This window comes from Miniopterus natalensis, chromosome 15 (assembly GCF_054644295.1).
Source record: "Miniopterus natalensis isolate mMinNat1 chromosome 15, mMinNat1.hap1, whole genome shotgun sequence".
Taxonomy (NCBI): Eukaryota; Metazoa; Chordata; class Mammalia; order Chiroptera; family Miniopteridae; genus Miniopterus; species Miniopterus natalensis.
The window spans coordinates 6,484,794-6,510,642 of NC_142095.1; the positions used below are offsets into that span (position 1 = coordinate 6,484,794).

The 25,849-nt window shown below is 53.0% G+C and overlaps 1 protein-coding gene across 1 annotated transcript; it reads right to left on the bottom strand.

Moving 5' to 3' along the window:
• Positions 1-778: 778 nt before the first annotated feature.
• Positions 779-25,647, bottom strand: GASK1A (golgi associated kinase 1A). The gene is made up of 5 exons (XM_087824834.1): positions 25,603-25,647; positions 8,025-9,278; positions 3,645-3,767; positions 2,919-3,022; positions 779-2,547 (listed from the first exon to the last, which is right to left on the bottom strand). The coding sequence occupies exons 1-5, from the start codon at positions 25,603-25,605 to the stop codon at positions 2,301-2,303; spliced, it is 1,731 nt and encodes a 576-aa protein (XP_087680960.1). The 5' UTR covers positions 25,606-25,647; the 3' UTR covers positions 779-2,300.
• Positions 25,648-25,849: the final 202 nt, after the last annotated feature.

Here is a 25,849-nt window from a genome sequence, read left to right on the forward strand (position 1 = left end):
TTGAGAAGGTTGTAAAAAATCTAGAGAAAGGCACAGCGCCCAGGTGGTTTTATGGGAGAGTGCTATCAAACCTTTGAGAAATACACGATTCCTACTTAAAGTGTTCCAGGGCATTAGAAAGATGGAAAATTCTGAATCCATTTCATGAGGTCCGCTTAACTTTAATAATAAGGCGGCCATGGACTGCACAGAAAAGGGAAACCTTACACCACATATGAATATATATACGCAAAGATTCTAAATGAAATATTAACAAGTTAAATCCTGTAGTTTCTAAAAGATTAATATATCTCAGCCAAATGGGTTTATCCTGGGAATGTAACAATGATTCCGCATTAGAAAATAATGGAGAGAAACTACTCATTCAATAGACACGGAGAAAGCAAAATTCAATCCCCATTCTCAGTTTTTGAAAAAGTCTTTCAGTAAGCTAAGCAGAAAAAGAAACTCCCTTAACTAATGGAAAGATATTTATCAGAAACGATTCCTTTAAACCTGATGAGACTCAACGGTGAAACTCTAGAGGTGTTTCCATTAAAGTCAGAAATGAGATGAGAATGGTCGCTGTTGTTACCCCAGAGACTCCAACCAAAGCAGTAAGGCAACAAAGATAAAGGTGCTCATGCAAACACACACATTTAAACATACATTTGTGGAATAAAGATGTAAAATTATAATCATTTGAAAATAGGATTTTCTATTAAAAAAAGATACATATCTAAAATTCTATCTAGAAAAAACTAATCAAGAAAAATAACTCATTCTCAATAGCAGTATAAATTATAATTTTTTAAATTTTTTATATTGCAAGTGAGTCATATTCCTACTAAATCTATAAATTAATTACAATCCCAATCAAAACACTAATGGGATTTTGAGGACAATGGGAGGGGGTGGCATGCTTTATAGATTGACACTATTATATTAAAGAAAACTGCACAAAAATAGCACAGAAAAGAATTAAAGTAGAATAAAAAGATGAGAACTTGCCCTACAAAATAGCAAAATAACAAAATAACTTTAATTAAAAGTGTCATGTTGATGCAAGAACTGAAAATACATCGATGAAACAGTCCAGGGAATTGGGTACCTTGTAAGAATATCTTTAGATCAGCAGAGAACACGTAGACTACTGAATAATGATGTTGAAACAACTGGCTGTCTGTGGGTAAAACAGAACTTGTTAGATCCTTACCTCACACCATTTTCAAATATAAATTTTATATGGATTTAGAGTGAATGTAAAAGGAATACTATATAAATACTAGAATAAAAAATACATTATTTCAATAATCTTGAAATAGTTTCGGCCTTTCTAAGAAGGCATGAAACTCAGAAAACTTAAAGGGAAAAGAAAACAGATTTGACTCCATGGAAACTAAAATTTTCTACTCAGCAAAAGACACTATAAACAAAGTCAAGAGACAAGTGACAGGCTAGAAGAAAATATTGATGACTTAACTAAAGGGAAAGATTGATCACACTAATTAGATAGACTCCAAGACCTCTAACGGATTAGCAAGGAAAGAACATACATCTCAAGAGAAAAAGGCAACTCACAAAAAATCAAATGCAAATGACTAGTAAATAATTGGAAAGGTAACCTCATTAGGGACTAAGGAAATGCAGTTTTAAAAGTAGGTTTTCCTATCAGTTGAAGAGAAAATTTGAGCACAGCAAGTGTTGGCAAGGTGGCAGGAAGACATTCAGTACCCTCCCTTTTGGTTGGAGTATAACTGGACACCACCATTTTGGGGGGAAATTTGGCAATTTCTCGCTAAATAATAAATGCTCATACATACGCTTTGATGCAGAAATCCACTTATGCAAATATAGCTGGCAGAGACAATGCACACCTGAGTGGACTTTCAGCCCGAGCGCTTCTGGGCCACGGGTATAATTCTATAAAGACCCTTTATTAGGCTCGTCTCATATATGTGTGTGGCCATGTACACATGCCACATGCACTTACACACATCTATGCACACGCACACAGTTGTCCAGCTCTGCATATGCATGTGGGATGCACAATTTTACAGTATATGGAACAGTTCGTAGGACATTCTTGTATGTCTTTATTGGTGCAAGGAGGTAAATAACCAGAGCAGAGGAGGCAGAAAAGAATGTGGTGAGATTGAAAACCCAGCACCCATACGGCCTCCACCTTCCCAAGCAGGTGACATCGTCCGAGACGTCCATGGTGCCCTGCTGGCTCTGGCGTCTCCCATTTGTCTTCCAGATGGGTGAGCCTGTGGCTCTCAGCAGGGTGCTCACCGCTCAGGTCGTGCTATGAGCCCCCACTAGCGAGGCGAGGGCCCTGCCCGGGCCGTGTGGGGCTCATGGGTCCTGTCCCTGAAGACCGTCAGGTTGTGCTCCCGGATGTGTCCCAGGAGGATCTGTCCTCGCCGCTCCAGGGCCTGGAGAACCTTCTTCAGCCCCTGTCGCCCGCCTTGGCTTTCCCAGAACACAGGGTCCATCTGCAGTGACTTGAGCAGCATATTCTGTAGACACCCTGACCGGAGAACGTTCACGACAGACTCAGGAAACCTGGATGGAAGTTCGGCAAACATCAGAACAGAAAGCAAAAGCAAAAGCAAAAGCAAAAGCAAAGTGGTGTCAGGGAGTTTATGTGAAGGACGAAGCCAGACAGCCAGAACTTGCACAGCTGGGAACCCTGGCAGGGTCGCCCCCAAAGTCCCAAGGGCCACGCCCTGGGTGACCAGGAGTTGAAGGGCCTGTTGGCTGTATCCCCTCAGCTTTCCCAGAGCCCCACACCCCCTCCCGAGGCTCAGGCCTAACAGCTTTTGTCTGATGGTGGACTGCGGACTTCTAGGTGGCCACAGTGTAAGGTCGCACTGTCTACAGCAGGGCAGCCAGGCCTCGGGCCCCGAGCCTCCACCCAGCCCGCTGACCCTCACCCGTCTACGCCCTCCAGCAGCCGAAAGTTCAGCCTGTCCTCGGGGTGCTGAAGGTTGCCGGCGTTATCGATGTAGACCAGGTGGGACGGGTCGCTGCTCCGGACCTCGGGGGAGAAGACGCACAGAGACGGAGGCGGGTGAGGGTGAGCGTGAGGGTGAGGGTGCAGCCTCGCTGGCGCCCCTGACTGTCAGGGGGAGGGGTTTGGGGGCCCTGAGCTGTCAGTCCACCTTCCACCCTGCTGCTCGCCCAGGTGGTCCGCAGGCGCTGAGTCAGCTGACTGCGCTGCCGCCGCTCAGCGCTGCCAGGCGTCACCCAGTGAGCCCTCCCAGCAACCTGGGAAGGGGGCCACTAGTGTGAGCCCCACTTTACAGAAACAGAGGCACAAAGAAGTTAAATAATTCGAACAAGGTCCCACTGCTAATAAGTAGCTGCTGGCTGGCTCAAAGCTGGACCAGGCCACGGTGCCATCCTACGAAACTGCAAGGCAGAGGGACGGAGTCTTGCTCTGGTGGGAATGGGCAGGACGGCAGGGGCTGAGGCACACCTGCACACTCACGCACACTCGCCCCGCACACCTGTGCCCAGTTTCACCTATCATTCAAAGGCTTCTGCTACTAAAAGGGGCAGGACTGGGAACCCTGAGGGCCCCACGATCTCTGAACCTCGCTCACAGCATCTTCTGGAGGAGACAGGGAGACCGGAGTCTGGGTGACGAGGGGACATACCAGGATGTGCACCAGCCGCAACTCGCCCGGGTTCGCACATTTCTCCCGGAGCCCCTCTTCCACACAGGGCTCTGTGGGCTCGGGCTCAAAGCCACAGCAGTAGCGATCCAGGCGGTCATGGACCTGTGGGGACACCCATCCCCTGAGGGCAGGTGGCCCAGCACCCTGGCCCAGCACCCAGGCCGCCTGGCCCCTGGGCCCGAGTAGAAGCCTCATTAGGAGCCAGAGGCCAGCTGCAGAGCCACTGAGGACTGACCCCAGCGTGTGGCCCAGTTGACGGCAAAGACGAAGGTGTGGTTCAAGCTGACCCCAGCACCCAGCACTTGTGCAGCCCAGCCGGGGACTTAGCTGAAGGTTTTGGAGTGAAGGAACGAATGGATGAAGTACATGGCTGGCTGGCAGCAGGAAGGATCTAGGGGGGCTTCACACGAGGACTGTGATCACAGAAAGCCTGCCCACTATGCCACCTCCCTGCCCAGGGTGCCATCGCCAGAAGGCTGCAGGGGGCCACCTGGCTCTGAGGTCTCCAAACAGGACATCTGGGTGGGGCAAGACACTGCAGTCCGCCAAGGAGGGACACCAGGGCCAGCTGTGGAGGAAGTGAGGTCTGGGGGGACCAAGCACAGGGCACAAGGGGTGGCCGAGTCCTCTAACTGACCCGCGAGGCTCCTTGGCCAGGAGTGGTTCCTCAGCCAGTGCCTGACCTGGGTCTGGTGGATTCCAGAAGAGCTGAGGGCTGTCCCTGGTGGGCCCATGCCCCCCCCCACCCCTACCCATAACCCCACCGTGCTGGAACCCGCCCTCAGCACCAGGGCAGTCACAGGGCCCTTCTAAGGGGAAAGGGTGGCCCTTGGCTGGGCTGGCTTGCTGCCTGGGGGTCAGATTACTGTAGGGTGGCAGCTTCTCTCTCCAAGAAGGGCAGTGGGCTGGGCCCACACTGACTGGCTGGCTGTTAAAGATTTCACGAGGCTCCAGGAAGGAACATCTGGATGCCACATCTGCACCAAGCCTGAGGAAGAAGCCGAGACGCCAGTTTAGGGTTTGGATGAAGAGGCTGGCTGATGGCCTTTGAGGAGACAGATAGAGACCTAGCTCTTATCTAAAAAGACATGTGTAGATCCCTCTACATTTTAAACATCAACACAAAACCCAGGAGCCATTAAAAGAGGAACCCTCGACAGCAAAAACTCTAGAAATTGTCCCAAGTCTAGAGAAACAAGTCATGCCCATCACGCCGTTGCTCTGGAGGCACCAGCGACGTGATGAGGTAACAGAAGGAAGAGGCGATGAGGGGACGTTCATGACATGAAATGAGGGCGAACTTGGAAAGCCAAGGACAAACTGAGCGACCCTTGAAGCTGAACAGAGTCAGCAGGTGGCCAGTCACCAAACTAATACACAGAAATAGCAGCCTTCACACAGACCGAGAGCTACCGGCCAGGGCCCGTAAAGGAGGAGGGTCCCATTTCCGACAGCCACAGAAGATGAAATACCCAAGAATAACCCAACAGTGCAAAGGGGGGTCCAGCTGAAGGGAACATCACGAAGCCTTGAGGAGCGTGAGTAAAGGGAGGGACGTAGCCTGTTCGTGGCTGGAAGGCTCTACATTTTAGGGCGTAAATTCTCTCTATCTGAATCCACACAAACTTAATTTGATTCCAGTAAAATCCTGAAAGGACTTGGGAAGGAGAGGGAAGGAACACGCCGACTCTAACTTTCATGAGGTTAATATGCAAGAATATGGGGGGAAATTCTAAGAAAGAGCAATGAGAAAGACCACGCCCTGCTGGTTATTATCATAAAATATGAAGCACAGTAATTAAAACAGTGTGATTCTGGCATATAAATAGACCCTTTACTGGAACAGAAAAGAGTCCAGAAATAGACCTACAAAAACATGGAAACTGGCAATATTGCAGACGGAGGGGAAGATGGATTATTCAACAAATGGTGCTGGGACATCTGGGTTGCCATCTGAGAAAAAAAAAATCGCTGTTTTGCGCCTTGTCTCTTACTCCACATAGCTTCCAGATGGATCAAAGATATATGAAAACACATGGGAGAATTCTTAAAAGCAAACCTCAAGGGAGGACAGCCTTTTAAAATATAATATACTAACCTAGAAGTCATAAAAGAAAAGCTTGATGATTTTAACAATACGCAAATTTTTTAAAATTTCTGCTTTGGCCAAAGGAATATGAGTCGGCATTGGCAGAGGCCTTAAGTGTGCTCCTGCCATTTGGTTGGGCCCTGGGGCTTCTTCCCTTCCCCGTGAGGGGTTCGCCCAGGTGGTACTGCTCCGGCAGCCTGGGCTCCAGAGTGAGAAGAGCAGTCCTGACCCCCCTCCCCAGCTGAGAGCCAAGTTCAACTGAGCCCAGCGGACCCACAGACCCTGGAGCAGGAAATCAAGAGCTGGTGTTTTAAGCTGTTGAGTTTTGGAGAATTTTGTTACACGGCATTATCTCCACAATCACTAACAAATACAGAGTGCTATACGGCACTTTCAAAGCAAAGGACTTGTGGGGGTATAGGAATGTGTCTGTGTGCAGCGCTTGTGTATTTTGTGTCCAGGAAAGCGTATGATGTGATGCACACACACAGAAAAACAAGGCTTTATACTGGATCAAACAAAAGGTGCAAGCATACCACAGAGTGGGCTGTATGTGGAGCTTGTACCCAGCTCCCAGTGAGAAGGTAGCTCCAGTTCCTGTGCTGGGAAAGCCACAGCCCTGCCTCTCTCCACTCGCCAGTGGTTTCTAGGAAGGCAGCGCCAGCCAGACAGGAACGCTGGACTTGACCAGTCTTCAGCAGACCGGGAAAAGGTGGCATGAGGCCAGCCGAGCCCCGTCTGACCACACACCCAACCTGTGTGTGCTTTGGCTGCCGAGACTTCCATCCCCACAGCTGGCCTTGGCAGCTGAGGAGGGGCCACACCGCAAGCCCAGGACGCAGACAGAGGGCCTCTGTGTGGAGCAGAAAGCTGCCGTGTGCACATCAGCTGGACCCGGGCTTTGCACGGAGGTGCCTCTGATTTCAAGGGCATCCCTGAGAAGGTCCCCTTTTCCTGCCCTCAGTCAAGGCCAGGTGACTAGTGACGCTGATTGAGAAGGTGAGCTCTGGAGTCAGACCGTCCGGGCTGCATCTCCACTCCACCAGCCATGACCTTGGACCAGCAACTTCACCTCTCCAGGCCTGTTTCTCAGCTTTAACACAGATAAATGTAGTATCTCACTCGGAAGCTTGCCCTGAAGACTGGATGTGTTCATTCCTGACCAGTGGTAGGGACAGTGCCAGCTTATTGTTGAGGGTTGTGCACCCACCAGGCACCGTCTTAAGTTCATTACATGAAGGATCTCCTGTGCGGAAACCTCCCCAGTCGGTGTTATCATCTGGATCCAGCTTCCCCAGAGACAGACCTCAAAACAAGGATTCAAGTGAAAGCAGTTTATCTGAGAGCTCATCCCAAAACACGAGCAAGGGGCACCACACAGGGAGGGCCAGCAATGACCACAGCGGGTACCTGGGGTGCAATCCCGGTAGGCAACTGGGAGACACACGGAATATGCCCCACAGAGCGGCCACAGGTCAGTCAGTACATAGCCGATGCCCGCAGTTCCCTGGTTACCCTTGTGCCCTGAGTGGGGGGGGTCCCCAGAAACTCCAGCCCCTTCCCCAGGGTCCCCAGAAACTCCAGGTTACCTCCTGGCACAGCAGGGACCTCAGCTGCCCTGTGGCTTCCTTCTCACTCTCCAGTGCTCAGGATGGATGAGTATCATCCATTCCCCCCTCTCTCCCCCCCCCCCCGTTTTTACACAACCATCTTGAGTCTTGGTTGAGTTACGGGTATAACATTATAAACAGTAGTGTGCTGATAAGTGTTTAGCTCCCGGGAGGAGGGGCGGCCCATCTGCAGCATGTGCTGATTTTCGTGGTGTAAACAGTCCCGCCCGGGCCAAGCCGCGCTGCCAGCATGACTGAGTGGAGTGGGCACTGCCACCGCACAGTCTTTCCTAAACAGACGCAAATAACCTCAAGAGCCCAGATAACAGGAAAATGTAGTAAAATAGTTAGGAAGTAATGAGTTCTGAATATTTATTACCTTTGTGGCTAATATAATTATAATATTGTTAGTTTATATAATTTAATTTTTAAATTCCTGTGTTTCACAACCAGGTCACAAAATTCCTGGAAATTTTAACTGTCAGCTCGCCTGAGCTGATACAAGCTCTTCCAGCATAAACTAACCGGGTGAGTAAACACAGGGGCTGAAAATTAACAAAGACAGGTGCTTGGTGGTCAAAAGACCAGGCCTAGGGGGAGAGTCCCCACCTGTCCCCACCCCTGCTGCTCCCCAGCCCCGCCCAGCCCGGCCCCACGTACCTGGAGCAGAAAGTCAAAGAGTGCCAGGCGTGCCCACTCGGCGTGGTGGATGCCCAGGCAGGGCGCCTGGCCCGGCCCGCCGCAGCCGCGGGCCAGCAGGGCCTGGTACTGCAGCCAGCCCAAGGCCAGAGAGTTCTGGTCGTTGTCCGGGTCACCCAGGTGCTGCACGTCGGGTGCCCACCAGATGACGGGCCTCGCGCCCCCGTCTGTGTAGCGGTAGGGCAGCAGGGGGCTGTGGAAGCGCCGGGCCACGGCAGGCAGGCTCCGGTGCAGCCCCAGCACGCGGTCCATGTGGAAGGCCAGGACCTCGAACAGGTCCCCCGGCCTCTTGATCAGGCCACAGAGGCCCTGGGAGCAGAGTCCGCCGAGCCCAGGAGTCACGTCTTGAGGGGCACCCTCAGCAGAGAAGCCAACCTGCAGCACCTGCCCGTGGCCAGGGACCCTGGCTTTGCCCACCACCTGCCCCTGGGCCAACAGCTGGAGGGTCTCTACATCATGTCCTGTGAGCCATGGGGGCGCCTGCCCACCAGGCCTCAAGCTGGTCAACAGCCCGGGGGGCTCGGGGGCACACCAGATGGATCCTTGCAGCTCCGCGACAGAGCCAGGCCACCGATGAGCCCCTGTGGCCAGGGTGGGCTCCGCTGCTTGCTGCCCACCAGTCAAGGTTCTGTTCCCAGCTCCTGGCAGATCCCTGCCTTCTGCTGCACGGGGCTGGAGGGTCTGTCCAGCAGGGGCTCTCCGGTGCCCTGGGAGGGGGCTGACCAGCGTGCCTGTCTCACTCTGTGCCTCTCGGATGGGACCATCCTTCCAAGGGGGTCGCAGGTCTTTGGTTCCTGGACCCCTCACCTCATCCTTTCTCAGGGGCACAGGACGCTGGGTACTGAGTCTCAAATCTCCAAGAGATGCCAAAGCAATGTCCCTCTTGACCCTCCCCACATGCCTGCTGTCCCCTCCCGGGGTCCTGCTGCTGTCCTCTCTCCCTCCGTGGCCTGGCTTCTCAGCACACACGGGGATGGAGCTCCGGGACAGGGCCCAGCTTCTCCAGAAACGCAGGTTCCTTGTCCGCTGCCTCCAGCGGGAGCTCAGAGCCCGCAGGCTGTGGGGGGCGGGGGCGCTGGTTACCCCCTGGGGCTCCACTGGAGCTTGAGGCTGTGCGGGGAAGCGGGTGACAACCATCACAGACAGAGTCATCAAGAGGCAAAATGCCATCACCAGCCGCCTCTTGCCACGTAGCTTTCTCCAGAGCCAAGATGCCTGGGGGATGGGGTAGAAAAAGAAATTTTGAGGCCTGGGATAACATCAGCCCATCCTACAAAACAACAGGGCTGGTGCAGGAAGGCGCATCCTGGATCCTGCAGAGGGAAAAGAGCAGAGCCCAGGGGACTGGCACCCAGCTGCCCTCAAGAGAGGACGGGGCACCTCGGGGCACCTTGGCCAGCACTCCTGCTTCAAAGCTTAGCTTGCTTGCATCCCAGAGACTTTGCTGATGCCTGCAGGCAGATGTGGGCTTCCCCCTGGAATAAGCTGCCATATGACACTAGTCACCAAGCACCAAAAGTTTTTTGCACATGTCCCTACTGCTGAGTGCTGGCCCTCTCTTGATCTCCATGTCAACCCCAGGGCCACTCTTCAGGCCTCTGGTTGTCTCCCACAAACACATTCTTCTCTTTACCAGGGACACAGGGATGACTCTGTCCAGCCTCCCTTGCAGCTAGGGGTGGCCATGTGACTAAGTCCTTGCCCATGGCAGGAGTCCACCACTTTTGCCTGCCCGTCTTGCTCAGAAGGAAGTTGGCTACCCAGCCTTTCTCTCTTGGCACATGGACGTGGCAGCACCAGCTGTGCACCTGTTGGCAAGGACACACCCTGGGGCAATGATTTTTCGACAGATGGCCTAGGGACCAACAACTTCAACATCACCTGGGGACTTGCCAGAAAGGCGAATTTGCAGGCCACGCCCCAGAACCACTCAATCAGAAATAGGGACCCAAAAACCTGTGTTTTTACAAGTTTCCCAAGTGATTCTGATGCGTAGGCCCCATGGAGCCACCAGAAGGAGGGAGCTGGGGAGCCTGCAGGACCCATGGGAACAGGGCTGCCTGGTGCCGTTTGAGCCACTGTGTTTGGAGTCAGAACTTTTTCATCTTCTAACCTATTCGATTTAGAACATATGGCAGTTCTATTTCTAATGCTTTGTGAAACCTCCATATTGTCTCCCATAGTGGCTCTACCAATGTCTCTTCTACTACCTGTGGTAATTATTTTTAGCATAAAGCAAGTGACTATTCCACAACTTGCTTTAGTTGACATGACAACATGTCCTGAGGCCATTTCCATATCTGCCTCTTTCAATATAGCGTTTACTTAACTGCTGGCCAATGGTTCACAGGGGGACTGTGCCACCGTCCTTTACCCCTTCCTCTATGTACAGGAAGGGTATTTAGATCATTCCCAATTTTTATTATAGCAAAGAATGCAGCCTGAAGACCCGGTAGGTGCAGCTCCGAGGGAAATGGTGAGGGTTTCTATAGAGGAGGCCCCGAAAGGTGGCGCGTTGGGTCCCGCTCCTCACTGACGTTAACTTTGCGTTGCACGTCGGCCAGCATCTCGTTAATCCTCACAAGGGCGTAAGGAAGTGGGGACCGTAGCGTTCCTGGTTCACAGATGAGAAAACCAAAGTCCAGAGCGCAAAGCTGCCCAGGCTCACACAGCTGGCAGGGATGCCAGTATCTTAAATTAAAACTAAGAGGGGAAATGGCCGCAGACAAAGACTCTGTTTTCCCTTCTAAAAAGAAAAATGTTTTCCCATTGGATTCATCATCTGTATTCTCACACTTACGGACACCACTGGGGGAAATAAACCGTCTTTTAAAATGTCTCGAAAAGACAGAATGTTTTGATCCCCTCTCGGCCTCGCTTGGCCCCGGACAACCTGGGGAAGTTGGCAAGTGCACAGCTGTGCAGAGAGGAAGGTTCAGAACGGCCCTGAGCAGATGTCCCCGCAGGGCCACCCAAGGGAAGCTCTGGGGAAAGAAAGGCAGCTTTGATCAAGCTGAAAAAATACATCCTCTGAAGAGAACTATTCAGCTGCATAATAAAAAGTGCACAAGAGGAGGAGAAAGGGAACGACTCGCCATATACCGGAAAGCTTGCGGTGGAGCCCGGCCGACCCCCGCTGCGCACGCCCCAGCTGAGCCCCCTCTATGCGGCCCCGGGTCAGAGCACAGCAGGGCGGTTCAATGGCCTGGGGAGGGCTGGTGACCCGACTTACAGTCATGAACACTGTGCAGTGTAGACAAGTATCGAATTATAATGCTGCTCACCTGAGAGAACACAATAACCATCAGGCAGATTAGTGATCCAGGGCAGCGTCCTTTCCTTGACTAATAAGGGTGTAAGCGCTATCACTACAGATGGGGCTCAGGCTGTGGTGACAATGATGCCACGACCTGTCCCAGGTAAATCCGTGAACCAGTGTCCCATAAGATGGGTCCTCTAAGAAGGACTTTAAGAAAAATGCCAACACACACTGGTGGCCTTTGCAGAGACAGTCTGAGAAACAAGGACCTTGGAGGAAAGGACTCGATTACAGTTCCTACCGTAGCTGCCAGCAGGGGACTTTTTCTCACTTCTACAGGGTCCCAGGGAAAGGATGCTCTTCTACTTCGGGAAAATCCAACCGGGATCGTGCTTCACTTTGGGGCACTAGCTGTCCCTGCCCCGGATCACCTCCCAGAATGGCCCACTCTAAACCCCGACACCATCGGCTGCTGCAGAGGGACCAACAGCCGGGACAGAGGCAACGCGATCTTTTCTCAACTCCCAGGTGTCAAAAAAAGATGACAAAACCTGGTCCCCCCCTAACCTGCCACGGAGGATGGGATAACACGCTGGGCAGTGAAGGGGCAAAGAAGATGGGGACCACATGTTCCTCGCCCATCAAAACAGACAAAACTACAAAGCACTTGTTAAGTGTTTCTTGGTGGGAGTTTTCTGGGTGGGAGAAGGGGCTGAGGGGAGCCACATGGTGATGATGATAATGATGGTAGTGGTGGTGGGGATGGTGGTGATGGTGGTGATGATGGTGATGGTGGTGGTGGTGGTATGTGTGTGTGTAATAAAAATCAAGATTGGTGCCTGGCTGGGGGGCTCAGCTGTTGAGTGTCAACCTAGGATCCAGGCGATCGGGGTTCGATTCCCGGTCAGGGCACATGCCCGGGTTGTGGGCTCAATCAATGACTCTCTCATCATTGATGTTTCTCTTTCTCTCTCTCTCTCCCTCTCCTTTCATCTCTCTGAAATCAATAAAGATATATTTTAAAAATAGGAAAAAAAAAAGATATAAAAAAATAAAAAATCAAGATTGGCTCTAGTTCTGCTGTCATCACGAAAGGTGTGACAGTCCCTTCTGTACTGTTCCCTGACCTCTACCCCCTTCTAAACAGCCCCACTGGCCGCTCACTGATTCATCGTTACTCAGAGTCTCGGTGAGACTGGCGATGATTTTGGAATTGGGAGTTTCTGTTCCATTTTTTAAAGACCAGTTGAATAATTTTCATAACCGTGGCCAGGATGAGAGGGAGCCCGTGAGCATTACTGTCAGAGCGCCGGATTAAAACCACATGCCAGTCCTGTGAGTAACACTGCAGGCTGGTCAAACCCTGCCTCCCTCTGCTGAACCCAGAGTCGGCCGCAGGCCGGGGTAGCCGGCCTGGCACAGGCTCTGTGGGCAAAGGCGACAGGCGCAGCTGGTCACACAGCATCCCGCCCGGGTCGGATCTGCTGGGTGCTGGGAGGCTGGACCCGCCTGCTCCACTGTGGGCAAGACCCCAGGCTGCCTGCCTCCTGAGCTGCCGCCAGGCCAGGCTCCCTTGCTCAGCGTCATTGGAGAGCTGTGATTTCCCTTCCACATCAGCAACTTCAACACAAGAAAGGACTTTTGTCCCTGTAATTTCTGGCCTGGCCAATTACCAGGGAAAAGAAAAAAGGGAGGAAAAATTCTCAAAGGAATGATAACTAACATTTATATAGCGTTCACTATGTGCCCGGGACTGTTTGAAGAAACAGTAAAACTTCTGTTAACTCATTTAAGCTGCATGCCAGTCTTACAAGGTAATTATTAGTAGTCTTATCCCATTTTACAGGCAAGAAAAACAAGGCATAGGGAATTGGCGTGACCCAAAGCTCCCAGAGTCAGCGAGGTCACCACCAGGACATGAGCCCAGGCAGTCTGGCTCCGGAGCTGGTGACCTAATGCTGTGCCACCCTGGGAAGGGGCCGCCACCTGCAGCCCCGGCTCCAGCCCTGATTCGAAAAGACTGCGCTGGGTCTCAGGGGCGCACCCTGCTCTCAAAGGAGGTTCACCTTTTGGGCCTGGGCAGATCACCTGTAAAATGATGCTTAAATGAGCTCAGGGTAGGTGGCAGCCTGCTTGCACTGGGAAAATAAAAATGTTTTCAGGCTACATTTAATTTTCTCCCCAAATGAAAATAGCTTTATTGTGTCTCATGTCCTATTCTATTAAATAGAATATCAAAGAGAAAATGCCACCATTTCACCCTTCAAATCTGGGCATGCTGAAAGGTAACATCAGAGGCAGGTTTCTAGTTAATCTGTTATCCTCAAATCGGGTCTCGGGCTTGATCTCAAAACCAAGCAGGCTCCATGCCTCCTGCTCCTGCCAGCACCAGACGGTGCCTGAGTTCCTTTCAGCTCAATCATCCTCAAGACCGTGGCCAGGAAACTGAATAGGTCTGACCGGAGAGGCGAAGACAGCAGATCCTATTAAAAAGGCCTCTTACTGAGCATACACCGCGTGCCAGGCACTCTCGAAACCCTACAAGGTACGTGCTGAGATGGTGATGTTACAATTTTAGAAACTGAGATTTAGAAAAGCGCCTTGCTTGGGCTCACATAGCAAGTCCGGGACAGGCAGGATGTGCATTCTCCCCAGAGCCCGCGGCTCCGTCACAGAATGGGGAAGGCAGACTGGGGAACCTCGGAGACAGAGGGGAGTTTGGGGGGCTAAACGTGGGAGAGGAACCTGGGGCACTCTGCCTCTTTCAACAAGGTCCTGTGGCGTCACAGCCTTGACTTGCAGCAATCCAGGGGTGCTCAGTCCTGTAGATGGTGGCCCACACGGTGGGGTTTTTAAAACAAAAAAGTTTTGATGTTCTTATTGATTTTTTAGAGAGAGAGGAAAGAAGACGTAGAGAGAGAGATAGAAACACCCATGAGAAAGAAACATCGATCAGCTGCCTCCTGCACGGCCCCTGCTGGGGATTGAGCCCGAAACCCAGGCATGTGCCCTCACCAGGAACCGATGACCTCTTGGTGCATGGGATGCTGCTCAACCAACTGAGCCACACCAGCCAGGCGCACAGCACGTTCTTAAGGGCAGAAAAAGTCCTTCTTGAAGATGAAAATCTCTCTTCATCTCCTCCTCAGCCTCCCTTAACTGCCCATGCCAATGCTATCCTTGGCACAGCTGAAGGAAAGCATTTAACAGGCAAAGGCACTACAGATGTTTGGCCTTAGGGATTGATGGGGGGAGGTGCTGACGGTGCAGGGCAGGGGTAATTGGAAGTTCTCCTGAGGCTCAGATTTGAATCTCCCCAAGCAACAGGTCCCTGGCTGTCTGCCGGGTTCTGCTGCTTCGCTTCCATAGCATGACATCAGGGATGCAGTCACCTTGTGACATGATGGAAACCTCCTTGAACACATGGCACTAGCTAGTGCTAGGGAGGGAAATGAAAAACGAATGACATCTTAGGAAGCAGTGGCTCTGTCGGGGAAGAAAAGAAATGGGGAGAAGAGCCCCAGAGAACACGAGCCATGAAAACAATGAAGAGAAGGGTGTCACCTTCAGAGAGAGCAGAATTCCGGATGCAAGGCCCCTCCAAAGGCCCTCCGCGCCCTCGGGGGAATGAGCAAAGCAAGCCAAGGTGTTGTTCTGGCAAAGGCCTGGCCAAAGTAAGAATGGTTTTTCAAAAACAGCAATAGAAACTGAAATCTCAACTCTCTAGGCCCACTTTGCTGCATTTCATTCAGACGGGAAAGAACGTGGAGCTCCTTCCAGCAGGAGGCAAGGGCCACAGGGGACTAGGGAGGAGCTGGACAGACGGACCCATGAGCCCAGCTCTGTAGGACTCATCTGGGACTCTGGCACCCAGAACTATAAGGGGTCAATTCGTGTTGTTTTAAGCCATCAAGTCTGTGGCGATTTGTTAGACCAGCCATAGGAACCTACAGTCATCAACAGCTTTTCTGTTGTCATAATTATATAAACACTAATCTAACCAAAACGGCCGGCTAATTATGCTGGGACGTGGACAGATGAGACTGGTGTGTGCGTGGAGGTGGGGAAAGACCCAAATAAAAATTGTAAGTGGATTAGGTAAAGCACATGTAACCAGACGCTCGAATTTTCTCATGCCGTGGCCCAGCGGACTGTCCAGGGCGCCCGGAGGCGAGCGAGCCCCACTCTGGAGGCCCCGAGCGGGAGCAGTCTGCCTTCCCCACGCGCAAGGTGCCTGGCCGGGAGTGATTGGAGTTTCATTGCGTTCATCTGTTTATTTTTTAAAATGCATGCTTACCCACAGGGAACCAAAGGTCGTCTGAAGGGGTTGTGGCACAAAATAAAATAGACATGTTCAGGAGAATGACCCAGACTGAGGGCCACAGGCTAGAGCCTCTTCTCAAAAACGCACGCAACAGATGGAGGCCAGGTGCACCTGAATGAGAAAATCGGGGTCTCCGAACACCCGGAGCTCCCCACTGGTCAGAGGTGAGCATGAGAGAACAGGGTCAGGAAACAGGAGGGTAGGGACTGTGGAGCATGACCTTCAAGAATAAAAGAACTGAGAAATGAGGCTCTGCTATGAACCAGCGTTTACCCAACTGCACTGCCTAATAAAAACAGGGTGCTAACCTCACACGAAAGCTTACATTTCCCATTAGCCACATTTAAAGGGGGGAAGCCAGATGAAATTGATTTTAATAATATTTTTACTTAGCCAAATGTATCCAAAAAAATATCATTTCAACATGTTATCAGTATAAAAATTAGTAATGATGCCCAGCCAGTGTGGCTCAGTGGTTGAGTATTGTCCCAGGAACCAAGAGGTCCCCGGTTCGATTCCTGGTCAGGACACATGCCTGGGTTGTGGGTGTGGTCCCCAGTGGGGGCATGCAGGAGGCAGCTGATCAATGTGTCTCTCTCGATGTTTCTCTCTCTCTATCCCTCTCCCTCTCTCTCTAAAACCAATAAAAAACATATTTTTTAAATTAGTAATGAGGTAGTGTTTGTTTTTTGTAATATGTCTTTGAAATCCTATGTGGATTTCACACTCACGGCCCATCTCAGTTCAGACTGGCCACCTTCCAATAGACGGCTGGTGGCTACCATATTGATCCACACAGCTTTAAACTGGGGTACAGGTCCTGGGAACCCCCAGGATCCACAGAGTGTTTGAGAAATGCTGCATCAAAGGATAAATGCTATCAGATCACTTGGACCAATGCAACTGTAAACACAAAGGCAAGTGTAAGAATTGTAGCACAGCTGAGCTCCACCTCACCGGACAGTTAGCCTCTAACAGCGCAAATTAGGCAAAATTGAAATTACCCTTGAAAATCCCTTAAGAAAAAAATTGACACCCCTCCCATTTTCCCTCCCACCTTAGAACAGGTGCTGAGTCTTTTGTCTCAACAAAATAAAACCACAGAGTTGGAAAGTTCTAGTAGCACACTGAGCCTGCGAGACCATCCGTCTTGAGAAACACGCTAGGCCCTCGAACATGGGGCTCTGGGGTGGGAGGTCTGAGCACAGACCCGCCCCAGCTCCATTCTCATTTGGAAGGAGACTAGCGACGATTAACACCAGATTTCGTATCAGCCACGTTTCTATGTTGTGTACTTTCTAGTAACAAGAATCCAGAGAGGAAAGGAGGGTGTATGTGACCATGGCAAAGGTCCGGGAGCTTCCCCGTGCGCAGGGGACGCCTTGGGAAGACACACCCAACTTCAAGTGGAAGAGAGGGAGCTGAGGCAGCAGGCCAGGTCCCTGGGCCTGCAGGAAAAAGGAACAGAGCCGCGGATCCACTGGCAGGGGGCCTCCCCAGCCGTCAGAAATTCTGCCTCCAACGCAAGTCAGGCTGCCTCTCACTGGCCACATAAATAGAAAAAGTACTGGTGACCCAGAGTCCCCCAGTGCCAGGGCTCTAATGACCTGTCCCCTTACCTTCCTTGCCTCCTCTGATTTCTCGCTGAGGCTCCTGGCAAAACGAGGTGTTTCCTGGAAGCCAGCAGCCGCAGCCCCCCGCCTGGAATGTCCGCCCTCTTTTGAAAGGGGTGAAGTCAGTCCGTCAGTGTTTCCGTCTCAGCTTCGTGTCTGTCCTTGAATAAACGAGAAGCGCTGCCTCGCGGCCCACATACTTGGTAAGGGCTGCACGAGCCGCACTGAGACAGGCCAATATTTCATCACCCTGGCTCCTGTCCCTCTGTCTGGCCTCCTGCCCTGGTCCGGCTGGATGTGACCACATGCTGTTTGCATTAAGCCGCATCATGTTAGAAGGATGGTCCCTCACCCCGACTGTGGGTCACTTGTCCCACCGAGGAAAGGAGCTGGAAGGGTAAGTGCAAGTTGGCCCAGCACTTGACCCAGGGCAGGCTTTCTGGGCTGGTTCACAACACCGGAGCCCGGGTTGGGCAGAGATCTGCCGAGGGGCAGATCTGATGCTGGGCGACCCCAACTCGGGGCATCTGGAATGGTGTATCTGCTGGATGGGGCGGTGGGGGGGAGCGGAGGGGCAAAGGGACAAAGGCCTGAGGAGAGAGCCCTCCTGCCCCAGAACCTGGGCCGAGATCCCTCTGCCTCTAGTGACAGGCATCTCCCGGGTCCCTCGCCAATGCATGGTGGTGCCATGGGATCCAAAAGGATGAGATTTTCCCCGTCTTCAAGAAAATGTAAATTTCAGTTCAGGAAATGGGTCCAGGGCAAGACTTTAAAAGGCAAAACCAGCAAGAAGGAGAAATTCGTCTCCAGTGTCTTCCAGACCACATCCTGCCCCCAAATACCATGAAAACTAAATTGTCCATAGCTTCAGCCACTTGGATCTGACAGCTGATCTCAGGGGTGCAGCACTCTAACCAACAAATGTAAAAAGGGAAGTTTTAAAGCATGAACGTGCTTCTCCTGTTTGCATTCCTGAGAACCTCGGCGACCCAGAAGTGTTACAGGGAACGTTACAAAGAGTGACACCGAGGAAATGCCCACCTTCTGACACCCCGGGGTTTGCTGGGAGTGAGGGTGCTGGCCTGTGGAGAGGCATCAGTGTGCCCCAGGACACACAGTACACGTTAGCAGGGAGGTGTGGTGACCTGAAAACGCAGCGATGGGCACATTGCCTTCCAAAGTGGCTTCAACCTCCCCCCACCCCGCCTCCACCCAGCCCGCTGTCCTCTGGTGACATCTTCCAAATAAACTACCTGCACTGGAATCCTTGTCTGAAGGTCCGCTTCTGGGGTGAGCCAGCCTAAGGCACAACCTTATAGGGCAGTTATGCGAATTAAATGAGATGACTGTCAAATGCTGACAGCTCTTCCAGACTCGTAGTAGATGCTCAATGAACATCAGCTAGGAGGAGTAAGCGGGGAGGAGGGCTCCTCCCAGGGGGAGTCATGTGTAGGGCAGCTGAGCAAGGAACCTGCACAGTGAGGTTCAGAGCTGCGCCTGGCTGAGAGCCCCCCGGAGAGGTGCAATTTTGGAAAAATGTGTTGTTTTCCGATCTCTGTGAACCCCAGATGGATCCAGCCCACCCTCCCCCACTCTCTCAAGAAAACAGCAGCCTGCATATGTAATCCCTGCCACAGGCCGAAAGGAAGCCTGCTGAGCAAGGTGCAGAGGCCAGCAGGGGGACCAGCAGGACCTGCTGAGAGCCTGCCCACCCTCAGACCCCTTCGCCCATCCCCAGACACAACCATACACAAAACTACCTTCCCGTGACTGTGTTAAAGGGAGTCGCAGGTGTCACCCAAGGTGCAGGTTGCAGAGGGTAGAGTGGGCAGGAGGGGTAACTTCAGCATCCCCTGCACCAAGCAAGGAGCCCTGGCTTGTGCAATTGAGCATCACAGGGCCCCCCGCCCCACCACAGAGGGGACAGTGTCCAGCTCAAATTCCAACCTCAGCGCTGACTCGCTGCTCAGCACATGAAGGGAGAGTGGGATGTGCGCTTCTGCACAAGTTCCTGGAGTGCAGCTGCCAGGTCTCTGCTCCAGGGACAGAGTGACCTACTTGTCATCAGAAAGACAAACGGCCTCCTGGGGTTTGTGCACATTCTCTGGAGAGACCACAAGTCCTCAGGCCCAGTGTGGATGGCCCACAGCCCACAGACACAGGCTCAGCACGGGACTGAGCATCCCACATCCAACAGTCTCGGAGGGCCCCACATGGTCCCCAACTGAAAGATGAGCCCTCAGGACTAATCTGCTCACCAGGACCTTTTTCCAGCCCCTGGAGCTGGTTGCGAAGCTTCATCTTTGGGCCCAGAGGGGCTGGCAGCTCACCAAGCTTTCCTACCAGCAGCCCATTAATGCTGAGCTCTGAGCCAGCTCCACTGCGTCCTGGCTGTGTGACCTTGGGCCTCAGTTTCCTCATTGGTGCAGTGATGATAATAGTACCTCCCTCACTGGAGGCCCATTCATTAGTTCACCGAGCACCTATTCCTGAGCCAAGCACTGCCCCAAGCAGGAGAGCTACATCAAGCGCAAAACATGAAGGTGACGTTCTCATAGGAAAAGAGTATGACTTGTCACTCCTAAAAACAAAATCACTCCACTAAGCACCGAGAGAATTTGATGAGCTGCTGTAGGCAAAGCATTCAAAACAGAGCCTGGCAAAGAGTTGGGTTCCATCCCCAGACACAACTATTGTTATCACTACTATGATGATAGTGTCCTGGCAATGCCCACGGGGTACCTCCCGGAACCCCAGAGGTGGGCCAGTGTATCCTCTGCTCCCAAGATGGAAGGGAGCTAACGGCATATCCTCTGCTCCCTCCGCTTACTGGTGGTTGGGCTCCAGTCTCTAAGTTGACCATTTGATTATATGTTGGGGCAGCCCTGCTGGCCCCGAGAGGCCTCTCCATACCCATAACTGAATTACCATCTTGTTCCGCTCACAAGGGCTCCAGTGTGGGATCACCGCAGAGACGGAGTTCTGGAGACCCTGTCATTTGTCGGAAATGTTCTCAGGCTGGCTTTGTATTAACAGCCATACATTTTGCTCTGGGCGGGGGGAGGGAAGGAGTGGGAACTGCTGTGGGAGAAAAAATTAAGCAAGTCCTCTCTGGGCTGCTACAGCCTTCCAGAGATTTCTACTCTCTGGCTACTCAGAGGCCAGGACACAGCCCCTGACAAGGGCAAGAGGAGAGCATATCTGCATCTTCCAGACATACTTCTTCCCTATTCTGACCAAACTCATGACAACAGGGAGGCTGAGCCCATCAGGGACACTTAGAGAAGAAGCCACCTCTCTCTGCCATCCAGCCAGCCACAGCAGGTCGCTGGCGCTTCCTCAGGGGAGGTCTGGAGGATAGTCAGCCTTTGGGATCTCACAGCTCCTATTAACTGAGCAATTACTATGTGCCTAGGACTATTGTACCAGGCGCTGTGTTCATTACAGCATGGAACACACAAGCCCACAAGGGGGCAGTGTTATCTTCATAGGGAACTGAGGCTGTGAGGTTCAAGGTTCACCCACTTGCCCAGGATGGGAAGCAGATTTTGAATCCACTTCTGATTGCCACCCACCCTCTGAACTTTTTATGCTTTAAAACTGTTCCAAGTAAGGTGCTGTGACAATTAGAGTTTAAACCCTGTCACCCTGGGCCACTGCCAGGGAGATGCGTGAATATGAACAAGGAGCCAGGAACTTTTCCTGACAGCCAGCGAAGAGACTAAACAGGGCGGCATTGCCCAGCCGGCCATCCGCACCCCCTCCCCAAAGAAAACCGAGGGGATTTTTAACTCGAGTTTCAAAAGAAAAGGTTCTGGAAGAAAGAAACACAATAGCACCTTTGTAGCTGCAATGGGATCTCTAGGGAAGCAGGAGAAGTGGGGGCTTGGGGGTGAGCTGACTTGAACCAGGACCTGCACACAGTGGCAGGTATGCGGGGCCGCCAGGAGGGGATGGGCGTGCTGTCCAGGAGGCCACCCACTGCCAACGGCCAGTTCCTGAGCCAGGGTCCAGGTCCCCCGGGACGTGCACACTGAGCCTCTGTGTGGACAGACAACAGAGCAGTTCTGTCCGGGAGAAAGAGGCCTGTGTGTCCCGCCCACCCACCTCCAGCACAGGGATGGACATCCAAATGGCCCCTTCACTGGCCACCCCGGCCTCCAGGCCTCAAACCGGCTGCAGCCTCCACCTCCAGGCATCCCAGACAGTGCGACCCAAAGCCCCCACCGGCCTGGGCACAGCTGGAGCCCGGCCCTGGCCCTTCCACCCACCAAACACTCCTGCACACACTCCAAACCCTCACAGGGCGCTGTGACCTCCCCACCCCGCTGCAGCTGCTCTGCGTTCACCCCATTACCTCGAGATCGGGCTCCATTCCTCTCCTCTGGGGAGGGGCGAAGATGGCTGTGGGTCCTGCGCCTCTTTGAAATTGTGACCCTTTGATGTTACAGGTTTGACTGTATCTGGGTCTTCCCTTCCCATGCAAACATGTCACCAGCATTTAAAAGCACTAAAGCCGCTTTTTTAAGTCCTTGACAATGTCCTTAGATTTCCCCGGCGCCGGGTGCATTGGACGTCACCTCATAGCTCTGGTGCAAAACCAGTTTGGACAGAAGCAAGGCCAGCGCTGGCTCTCCTCGCAGGAGCGCAGGGCCAACCTGGGGCACAGGCCGTGGCAGTCACCCCTCACCAGCCAGGTAGCAGAAAACGTCACTGCTCTGCTGAGACCCAGCTCAGAGCCCCTGCCCAGTGCAGCCGCGCCGTGCCCCCAGTGGCACCCTCAGGCTTCGAGCGCATGTGCCCGCAGGTGGGAGGACCTCCACAGGCTGGTCCCTTCTGGCTCCTCAGCTCCCATCCACACAACTCTGGCTCTGACTTGTCGCTCTTTTCTCCCCCTTCCTCTCTTCTACCCCTATCCCCTCTGCTGTCTGAGCAGCTTTTTGGCTGATGGCATTTCTGGAAAAATCCCTACCCGACTTGGCTCCTAGACATGGAAACACGGACCTGCTGCCCCAGCCAGGATGGAAGGATTCGAATGCTCCAGATGGTTCTGAAGAGGCTGTTTGCTCATTGCAAGCAAACACCCTCGAAAGCCAAACAAAAACTGCCCACAAGTAAACAGCATGTGACACAGCCCCTTCCCACTGCCACTTAGCAGAAACCCAAGCCTACAGTGGCGGGAAGCTGGGCGAGGCGAGGCGGAGTGGCCACAGCCCCTGCCCACCCTCCAGCCAGGGCGGTGAGCTGGGCCCGCGGCCAGGAGGGCACCGGGGACCGCAGGCAAGGCGGCCAGGGCGGCATAAATAACACTGCTGTCACTTAGTATTGCAACTATAGCTATCCCATCTTTACCATCACAAAGGCAAAACCAATTCAGAGGAGTAGGGGAGAAACGTCAAAACTTCACCATTGCTCTTCAGAATGTAACATAATTATCTGCTTATAGAATTCAAATGATTGGTATTATTTTTAAGTAAGTTACTTCTATATCATGATTACTTCTAAGTGTGACGAAAGGACACACAAGATAAATAAAAGTGAAGATGAAGAGAGGGGAGAAAGGCAGGTATACAAGGAGAGGCTGTATACCCAGATTCCTGAACAAGAAACAGAAGTCACCCATGACCTGCCCCCAGGGTCCCCATCTGAGGTTACCAAGGCCTGGAAGTTCCCCTGCCCACATATCCCTCCCAGCTGCATCCTTTGGCCAGCTACAGGGCCCATTCCTCCATCCTGTCCACCAGGATCACTATCACTCTCAGACACTCCCCCTCCACTCCACTCCCTGCACACCCCCCTCTGAAACTGCTCCCTAAAATGCAAACACAACCCCACTTCTCCAAGCTCAAAAGCCCTTCCCTTGTCCCCTCTGTCTCAGGATCATAGCATAAATCCCTGGCTGGGTCAGGAGACCACTTATGCCCAAGAGCCAGGCTCTGCCTACAGCCCCATTTCTAGAAGGTTCCCCCAACTCCCTCCCAGCCAACTTTTGACAGCTCACTTTTACCTCCAGGGCTTTGCACACGCTGTTCCTTCTGCTAGGCTGCCTTTCCCTCTTTTACTTGTTATATATATTTTTTAGTTTACATACAATAAAAGTACAATTTTTAATGTATAGTTCTATGAGTTTTAATACACGTATAGATTCATGTGACCACTGCCACAAGTAGCATATAAAGTCTCCATCACCCCCAAAGTCTCCCTTGTACAGCCCCTGAATTCACCAGCTGCTACCTTAAAGCACCTCCTAGCTTCCTCTCTGCGAGCCACCAGGCCAGCCCCTCGGGATTGTGGCCAGAGCCCTGGGACTTCCAGGACTATGTGTCTGTGTTTGTGGAGGGGAAGGTAGGGCCCACACAGAGAAGGGCAGCCTGGGGTCACCCACAAACCACCGCTGCATCCTCTCTCTCAGGCCCTTAGACGCAGGCCGGTGTAGACACATCCAGATAATACAGGGATTATGCCCCAGACACCCAAGATGGAAACACTTTGGCCGTCACTTCAAAAACCATCCAAGCAAAGGCAACCCAGGTCGCACGTAGCACCAGGGCCTCGGGAAACCTGATGCACTCTGTTTCCACATCTGTACCATGGGTGGAGAGAGAGGGCTGGGCCTCCAGGGCCTCTTCCAAGGGTTGCCAGCATCTTTGGGCCCACCTGAAGTACATTTCTCCCACTGGGCCCTGAAACAGCCAAGGCACTCATTTTTGTGTGAGGCCAATCCATGCTCCACCCCCACTTCCAACCCACTGTTTCTGGACCACCTCCTGCTTGGTGTGGTTCGGGCAGTGGGCTGTTTAAAACCCTCTGCTTGCAGCCAGCCCTGCGCTCACCTGGCTCATGCATGCAGCAGGAGCTGCAGGTGAGGGGCGCTACAACACAGAGGGTGTCGGATTCCCACAGGCTCCAGGGGCTGGAAGCCTAGATTCCTAGTTTGGGTTCCAAAACCGGTTTAACTTCCGGAGGGACTCACGCAGACCTTGGCAGAGTGATTTGCTGGGCATCCCAGCGTTAGACCTCAGGGGCTGCGGCTGAGTGGGGGCTACCTTCCCACCCAGCACGGAGGCCCAGGGAACAAAGATGGGGCAAACATTTCTGCAGACTGTGCATTTCCTGCCTGGTGAAGAGAGAGATTTAAAGGAGCAAGGAAACCGTTTTAGAATAGGAACTGTCTCCACTGGATCCAAACTTACAGAAGAGTCTCAGAGCATCCCCTCAACTGGTATCGAATGAAATGCATGGTTACTTCCTCGCTGTTTGCTTTCAGTCCTGACAAAAAGAAAACCTATTTTTGTGGGTCCTCGGTAAAACCCTCATTCTTCTTATAGCACCTTTGGGGTGCCCAGTGTTTTCACCTCAGTGATTCCTTCTGCTCCTCGTAACAACCCATTTTACAGGTGAGGCACATGAGGTTCAAAGCACTAAAGTGCTTGCTCAGAGCACCACGGCAGCTGAGTCCGGCACAACCTCATTCTGATTCAGACCCCTGCCTTTTCCCCACCACTCCATGGGGCACCAGATTCTCAAGTATATGAAGAGGCCACTTGTCTGTGATGGGACCTGCACGCTGGTGGGGGGAGGCGAGCTAGTCAGCAGCCAGCCCCAGGGGAAGCCCCTTTCCCGAAGCTACACATGGTCTGCAGCTCAGCTGCCTGGGTCATGTTCTCAGAGGGTCTGTCTTTTCTGCCTGTTGGTGTCCGCGAGCCTGTCAATGCTGAAGAGGGACTTTCACAAGGTCCCCAACTTCATGAAGAACATCCCAGGCTGACCAGAGCTCCCACACCTGCCCCGCGGCCTGGGAGGTGGAGGGGGTGGGGCCCTGGGAGCCAGGCACTGGAACCTCCCCGGGGCCAGTGTGATTCTATGGCAATAATACACGTGAGGCACTGCTTGTTAATATTCAAGCATGGCTAAGCTATAGACGATACTATAAAATTCACACGCGTTTTCCTGTGGAATAAAGTGACTTCGAGGTGTCTCACCCATCAGAGGCTGCCTTGGGTGCCCCGCCCCGAATCCTCTCCTTCCCTGCCCTGTGGATTGGATGAAGTGTGTGCAGAGCTCAGAGGGGGTTACGGTTCAGCCCGGGTGTGTGGGTCCCTAAGGAAAGCCCTGGGTCACCGTCCTCCCCACCACGGGAAGCAGCAAAGCTGACTGCCCTGGCCGAGGAGCAGAAATAGGAGCTGCCACCGCCAACCCCACCCCCACCCCCAGAGAGCCTTCGGGGAGCAATCCCGGCCCGACGTGGCGCGGGCTCCATGCGCCCAGGGCGGGTGCGCGCTGCGCTGCGCCGCCCGCGCCACCTGCCTGGGAGCCCACCCCGCCTCCCACTGCGCTTCCTACCATGTCCCCGCGGAGGCCGGGCGCGCTCCTCGGTGCTCGGCGGGCTCACCAGCGCATCCTGCCGCCCCCGGCTGCCCCCGGCGCAGCGGCTCGCCAGGCTTCCCTGGACGTGGGTTTCCCTGACCCGAGGTCCGCAGCTTCCCAGCGGCCAAGCGGCCCCTGGACAAGTCCTGGGCGCGCGATGGGCTCGGGGATGCTCCGCGGGTGGAGCTGTCGGAGGAGGTCGGGGCACATGCACGTGGGACTG